Source organism: Phaseolus vulgaris, chromosome 4 (genome assembly GCF_051622355.1).
Source record: "Phaseolus vulgaris cultivar YP4 chromosome 4, ASM5162235v1, whole genome shotgun sequence".
Lineage (NCBI taxonomy): Eukaryota > Viridiplantae > Streptophyta > Magnoliopsida > Fabales > Fabaceae > Phaseolus > Phaseolus vulgaris.
The window spans coordinates 45009070-45017038 of NC_143501.1; the positions used below are offsets into that span (position 1 = coordinate 45009070).

At 41.5% G+C, this 7969-nt stretch overlaps 1 protein-coding gene across 1 annotated transcript; it reads left to right on the forward strand.

Annotated features, from left to right (window-relative positions):
- Window positions 1-4151: 4151 nt before the first annotated feature.
- On the forward strand, window positions 4152-7463 carry LOC150028118 (uncharacterized). Its single transcript, XM_090301056.1, has one exon. It carries the CDS (start codon window positions 4152-4154, stop codon window positions 7461-7463), a length of 3312 nt encoding a protein of 1103 aa, XP_090157182.1.
- The last annotated feature ends 506 nt before the right edge of the window (window positions 7464-7969 follow it).

Consider the following 7969-nt stretch of genomic DNA (forward strand, 5'->3'; position numbering starts at 1 on the left):
CGTAAGATCAAGAGAAGTTGCAGAAATTTTGTCTTATTATTCAGTTTTCAACATCAAGTGCAAACAAAATCCACCATTGAAGCATGCAAGGAGTCAGTTTCAAATTGTTAGCTAAAATCACCGAAATTAGTGTTCTGTGTCAACAGCCCCAGGATTGAATCAATTATGCAGAGAACCAACAAAATCTTTGGTTGTTGTATGTTTGTCTTGGATTGTTGATGAATGGTTAATAATTTTTTTTTCTTTAATATACATTATATTATTATATATGTTAAAAAATTATTATAATAATGCAGCGTGTATAGCAGTACAAGAAAATCTTGAAATAGAAACCAATTTTTAGAAACCAAAATAATTAGTTACAATAGTAACTAAAATAGATACCATTTTAGAAACTAAATGAAAATTTGGTTTCTAAATTAGTTTTTATTATTTTTTATTATTGTTAAATAGTTTCTAAATTGGTATCTAATTAGCAACTAAGGTTTTAAGTACCAAATATTTAGTTTCTAAATTTGGTAGCAAAAACTTGGTTGCTAATTAGATACCAATTTAGAAACTATTTAACAATAATAGAAACTAATTTAGAAACCAAATTTCTTTTTAGTTTCTAAAATGGTCTCTAATTTAGTTACTATTGCAACTAATTATTTTGGTTTCTACAAATTGGTTTCTATTTCATGATTTTCTTGTAGTGTAGTATCAATATTAATTTTGCATTTATATAATTTTCTTGATGAAATACTTAAATCGATGATAAAACATAATCATTCTTTTAATAAACAATTTCAATAGCTGATATAAAAATAGCTTTACATATGGTGACACACATATGAATATATATCCTATTTTTTGTATTGTTTTATAGCTATAAGGTCTTCGAAATTGTTATAAAAAAGTTTTATGGCATATCAATAAATGCATGGTCGTTATTTAATTTTGATATTTTATTATTTTCAATAAATTAATTTTTAGTATAATCCTTTAGTTTATTCAAAAAAAAATTAGTCATAATAAAACTAAATTCAAAGGTTAAAATTTAATAATAAAATTATTTGATATGGTAGAAAGAAAAATTACTTGATATGAAACCGATATTTGTATAACTTATGTGATATGTAAATAATTTGTTTATATAATTTTAAAAATAACTATATATTTTTAGTTATAAATTTTATTTGATTAACATAGAATATGTTCTTAATTTTATGTTTAAATACTTTTAATAGGTTTAATAAATTCAATTATAAATTTTTAATTTATTTTTATTATTTGGCTTCTAAAATAAATAAAAGGTAGTGAGTAATTTTTGCATGCTATGGTTTAACCGATCATGCGTATTTATTAAATTATTATAAATAGTATGATATTAGATTAGAAATATATTTAGATGGCACTTGGCGGAAACAATTTTTAAAAGGAATAACGGTGTGTAGAGTAAAAGAGGGGTTAATTTATCAATACGGTGTAATTTTGTAAAGATTTATTGAAATAGATAAATTTTAAAAAAATTATAAAAATAGATAAATTATATTTTGAAGTACAACTTTAAAATTAAGAAATTATGTTTTCAAAATTTTCATTTTGTGCAATTTCAAACCTAAAATCATCCTTCAAAACACGTTATATATTTTTTATTTAATTATTTTTAATAGAGTTGTACTTAAAAACACAACTTTAAATATATATATTTTTTTAGAAATTGTCACTGTAACCATGATTTGTTTTTTTTAAAGTCTTTCAGCACAACTTTAAATCTATCAAAAGAGTTTAATTATTTTAATAAAATATATTTATATATAAAGTGAACGTTGATCCTAATGACTATATAAGAAAGATTGAAAAATTGTCTTTTGAAGTTACCTCCTTGTTTCATGTGTTTAGTTTTTCTTCTTTTAATTTCTTGTAATATTTTTTTATAATATACTTTTTTATAATTTAGAAAATACTATTGACCAATATGAGATGAGATGTTTTGGAGGTTTTATATGAGTGTGAAGATAGATAGTACACATGAAGTAATTTTTTTTTTCATTACAAGAAAATTATAAAATATAAACTAATTTTAGAAATAAAAAATTATTAGTTACTATAGTGACTAAATTAGAAATCATTTTAGAAACTAAAAAAATTTGGTTTATAAATTAGTTTTTATTATTGTTAAATAGTTTCTAAATTGGTACGTAATTAACTACCAAATTTTAACTACTAATTATTTAGATTCTAAATTTGGTTGCAAAAACCTTGGTAACTAATTAGTTACCAATTTAGAAACCATTTAACAATAATAGAAACTAATTTAAAAACTAAAAGTTTTTTTAGTTTCTAAAATAGTTTATAATTTAGTCACCATAACAATTAATTATATTTGGTTTCTAGTATTTGTCGTTATTTTATGTGATGGTCAGTTTTTTTTGGGTTTATGTAGTGGAAAATGTGTATCATAATAAGATTGCAAAAATTGATTTTGTAATTTTTTCTTTAAATCGATTTTGTTATATATATATATATATATATATGAATAGAGTTCACACTTGATTTTTGTTTTTTTCTTTTTGGTAAATTGATTTTGTTATGTGTAAATAGAATTCACAATCGATATTTTCTTTTTATTGTAATTCGATTTTTTTTTTTGGTTTTTAGTTTATTATAATATGTTATAAATTAGTTTTTTTATACATGATTTAGTTTATTATAAATTTATATAGGAATTTTAATTACCGCAAAGATTATAATCCGTTATTATAATTTCTTTTAACAGTAATATTTTTTTATTTTCCATTACTGTGAAGAATTATAACAAACGAAAATATTATGTTTGTATTTATGTTACTAATATTGATTTTTTTTATAACTTTCTGGTATATGTTTAATATTTATAAAAATTTCTGTTGTTTTATTTATATTTACGTAGGTTGTTATGTTTATGTACTGGGATGACCGACCGGTCTATGGACCCGGTCAACCCATGCGTCAAGACCCTACTTTAAGGTACAAGGTCGACCACGTGTTATATGTAGCCGACCGAGATAAGATGCTCAAGTCAAAGGTTGATCTGATTAGCAAAGGTCAACCCATGGTTAGGAAACGACCTAATCCAACCCTAATCGCTAAACAACCCCCTAATCCGGCACAACAGCAAGGGCCCATCAAGGTAATATAAATATCACGCATTCCAAGGAAGAAGGTACGTCATTATCTACAGTATTCTAACCAGCCGAATACGATACCCCACTGACTTGAGCGTTGGAGTGCCATCTGCAGGTACCCCACCAGTCTGAGGAGCCGTTCGGCGAGGAAGATAGAAGGAGGAACGTGAGACACGACCGACCGAGTAACATCTGAAGACAATAGTTCTCCCAGTCCCCAAACTAGTTCGAGAACAATTGGCGCCCACTGTGGGGCCGAGGAGAGCCAGAAGAAACCATAGTAGTAGATGGTATCAACCCGTAGCATGGCAAGCATGACCGAGGCAGACCAAACGGCAATGATGATGGCACTCCAGAAGGAGTTAGCAGAGATGAAGAAGGCACACGAGGAGGCCGCTAAGAAGAAAGAAGAGGAAATCAAAAGCCTCCAAGAAGAAAACAAACGAATGAAGAAGCTGGTCGAGGGGGTGCCGTCCCTCACCATGACCAACCAGGCCGGCAAGTCCTACGCCACCGGTGCCGGCCTCCAGGCCGAAAAAGACACGAAAAACGACTTCACTCTGGAAATGGATGGGGAGTCCCACCCCAGCAAAACAGCCAACACTACCGCCATGACGGGCCCAGATCAGCGTCATCCCTTTACTGACCGCGTCATGGACCCCCCTGCCGGACAAATGGAAAGGCTTCAACAGGGATCGGTACGATGGAACGACCGACCCCGATGAGCACGTGGACGCATACACAACACATATGAGCCTGTACACCACGGACGATGCGGTCTTTTGCCGAGTCTTCCCCACCTCCCTAAAGGGAGGCGCTCTGAGCTGGTTCACCAAACTCCCTGCAAACTCGATAGATTGTTTCGAGACCCTGATAGCGAAATTCGATGTCCAATTCGCAACAAGCCGCCCCCACCATCTAACATCCATAGCGCTGGTCGGCATTCGCCAAGAGAAGGGAGAGTCCCTCAGAACGTTCATCGATCGGTTCAGCAAGACCGCTATGAGCATTCGCAACCTCAGCCCCGAGGTGGCGATGCACCACATGCTGACCGCCCTTAGACCCGGTCCGTTTGCCGATAGCCTGTGTATGCAGCCTGCTACCAACCTCGATGACCTTAGACGCCGAGCGGCGAAATTCATGCAGCTAGAGGAACTTCGTGAATTCAGGAACAACGCCCGGGCCGAGGCAAGCGGAGAAAAGAAGGAGGACAGGGAGCAACAAGGAAGGTCACGAACTGACCGAGACCAAAAAAGGGACAACCGAGGGCCCCTCTTCTCCCGCTACACGCCTCTGAACGCGGATAGGAGCAAAATTTTGCAAGAGGCCCTAAATGCCGAGTTGATACCACCGCCCCGGAGGGCTATGAGCCCAGAAAACGCCGACCGCAGCAAAAGGTGCCGGTACCACAAGAATACCAGCCACTCCACCGAAGAATGCCAAGCCCTGAAGGACAAAATAGAAGAACTCATCCAGGCCGAGCACCTCAAACGCTTTGTGCGTGGGACCCGGGAAACGCGTCGCTCCCCATGCAAAGAGCAAACGCCTAGGAGAAGAGACCGAACCACCCCAGGGCCACGAGAGGGCGATAGGCGCGGAGACCGGCGGGGACGAAGGGACGACCCCCCACAAGCCGACACTCGTAGGGGCCGAGAGGTAATCAACACCATAGCCGGAGGGTTCGCTGGCGGAGGTAGTTCCAACAGCGCACGCAAGAAACATCTACGGGCCGTCCACCAAGTAAACCTCGTCTCCGCCCGGCCGAGGATGCCACCGATCACGTTCATAGACGAAGATTTCAAGGGGATAGACCCAGCACAGGACGACCCAATGGTGATATCGGTCGATATAGACAACTTCACGATCAAGAAAACCCTCGTGGACCAGGGAAGTTCGGTCGACATATTATACTGGAAGACCTTCAAAGCCATGAGAATCCCGAAGGAGGAAATGATGCCCTACAACGACCACGTGGTCGGCTTTTCTGGGGAACGCGTAGGAACGAAGGGTTACATAGAGCTATACACAACGTTCGGCCTTGAAGGGGCTAGCAAAACCCTTAAGATCAGATACTTGGTCATAAATGCCAACACGTCCTACAACATCCTCCTCGGCAGGTCGTCCCTCAACAAGCTCGAAGCGATCGTCTCCACGTCCCACTTAACAATGAAATTCCCTTCCCTCTCAGGCGACATCTTAACGATCCACATAGACCAAAAGGTCGCCCGAGAATGCTACGCTGAAAGCCTACGAGTTGAACCTACACGACAGAGGTCCAACAGTAGCCGCTCACCAAGACGAAAGATTGCCGGCCGTGGGAGAAGCCCCCACCGGTACTCACCACAACCAAAGAAAGCCATCACCATGGCAGATCTGGATCCAAGAGAAGTCGAGCCAAGACTCAAAGCCAAGGACGAGCTGCGCCGGGTCGAACTTGATGGGGAGGACCGATATACGAGCATCGGCACGGCAATGGCTGCCGCTGATGCGGATTTCGTTCACCAAACCCTCAAGAGAAACGTAGATCTCTTTGCCTGGACAACTGCCGACGTATCAGGCGTCCATCCGGACATCATCACCCATCGCCTTTCAGTGTATAAAGAAGCGCGCCCGGTAGCACAAAAGAAAAGAAACTACGGAGAGGACAAGCGGCTGGCGGCCAGAAGCGAGGCCGAGAAGCTCCTCAAAGCTGGCTTTATCGCCGAAGCACGATATTCCACTTGGCTGGCCAACGTGGTGATGGTCAAAAAGTCAAGCGGAAAATGGTGGATGTGTGTAGATTATAAAGACCTCAATAAAGCGTGCCCCAAAGATTCAAACCCCCTTCCCAACATCGACCGGCTGGTGGATGGAGCGGCCGGTCACAAGATACTGAGCTTTCTGGACGCCTACTCCGGCTACAACCAGATAAGCATGCACCATAGCGATAGAGGCAAAACGGCTTTTACGAAGGACGGCGCCAACTACTTCTACAAGGTAATGTCGTTCGGCCTAAAGAACGCTGGAGCCACCTACCAGAGGCTCATGGACAAGATTTTCAAAGGGATGATCGGCAGAAGCGTGGAGGTGTACGTGGACGACATCGTGGTGAAATCCGACTCGTGCGGCCAACACATAAAAGACCTACAAGAAGTTTTCGACGCTCTGAGAAGGGTCAACATGCGCCTCAACCTTGAGAAGTGTGCGTTCGGCGTAGAGGGTGGCAAATTCCTTGGCTTCATGCTCACCCACAGAGGGATCGAAGCGAACCCTGACAAATGCAAGGCCATAACGGAAATGAGAAGCTCGAAAAACTTGAAAGAAATTCAGCAGCTACTCGGCCGGCTAACAACACTTTCTAGATTCGTCCCCCGCCTCGCTGAGCGGATCAGGCCGATAGCCACAATGCTCCACAAAACTTCGAAATGCAGTTGGAACGAGGAATGCGAACAAATCTTCGGCCAGCTCAAAACATTCCTGTCGTCGCCGACCGTCATCAAAAAGCCCCGTCTGGACCTACCCATCGTAGTCTACCTGGCCGTATCAGAAGAAGCGGTCAGCGCCGCCCTTGTCCAAGAAGTGGACCACGAAGAATACCCGGTATACTTCGTCAGCTGGACGCTCCACGCAGCCGAAACCAGGTACCAAATGATAGAGAAAGTGGCACTAGCCCTGGTGCTGACCGCAAGGAGGATGCGCCCATACTTCCAGAACCATGAAATCAGGGTAAGGACCAACTATCCTATATACAAAATTTTATCTAAACCCGACCTTGTAGGACGGATGATAGGGTGGTCGGTCAAACTTTCAGAGTTCGACATCAGGTACGAACCAAGGGGTGCCATCAAATCCCAATGCTTGGCAGATTTTGCCGCCGAGCTCCCCAAAAACCCAGAAACCTCGGCCAAGTGGGTCCTCTATGTGGACGGCTCATCCAACAAAACGGCTTGTGGCGTCGGGGTCGTCCTCGAGGGGCCTGGGGACTTATTGATCGAGCAAGCCCTCCAGTTCTCCTTCAAAGCAACGAACAATCAAGCAGAGTACGAGGCCATACTGGCCGGCCTCAACTTAGCAAACGACCTAGGCGCCCGGGAGGTCACATGCAAGAGCGACTCCCAACTGGTCGTCGGCCAAATCAAAGGAGAATTTGAAGTCAAGGAGCCCCTCCTCCAGCGATACTATCACACGGTTCGCAACGTCATAGCCAAGTTCGACGCGGTCATGGTCGAACACATACCACGACAGGTAAACGAGTGTGCTGATGCACTCTCACGACTGGCATCCTCTAAAAAACAAAGTCATCACCGATCGGTCGTCCAAGTGCGACTAGCATAACCGAGCGTAGGTGACGCCAAATGCATGATGGTCACCGAGACCCACACATGGATGACCCCGATCACCCAGTACTTAGAACACGGAACATGCCAACCGGCGGAAGAAAAAAGCATCAGACGGAAGTGCGCACGATACACCATGATCGGCCAAGACCTATACCGTAGGGGGTACTCAACACCACTCCTAAAGTGTCTCACCAAAGAACAATCCCAATACGTGCTACAAGAAATCCACGAGGGAGCGTGCGGGAGCCACTCCGGGGCCCGAACGATGGCGGCCAGAGTCATCCGTGCGGGATACTACTGGCAGACCGTTCATGGAGATAGCGCTGACTATGTCAAGAAATGCCAAAAATGCCAAGAGTTTGGCCCCCTCCACCATCAAAAACCAGAAGAACTGCATAGCATGACATCACCCTGGCTGTTCGCCATGTGGGGGATGAACATGCCAAACGAAGCACTTGCTAGTCGCGGTAGACTACTTCACCAAGTGGATAGAGGCCGAAC

What these genes read in the sequence shown, in the direction of transcription:
- LOC150028118 (XM_090301056.1), top strand. Translation starts at nt 4,152, where the DNA reads ATGAGCATTCGCAACCTCAGCCCCGAGGTGGCGATGCACCACATGCTG.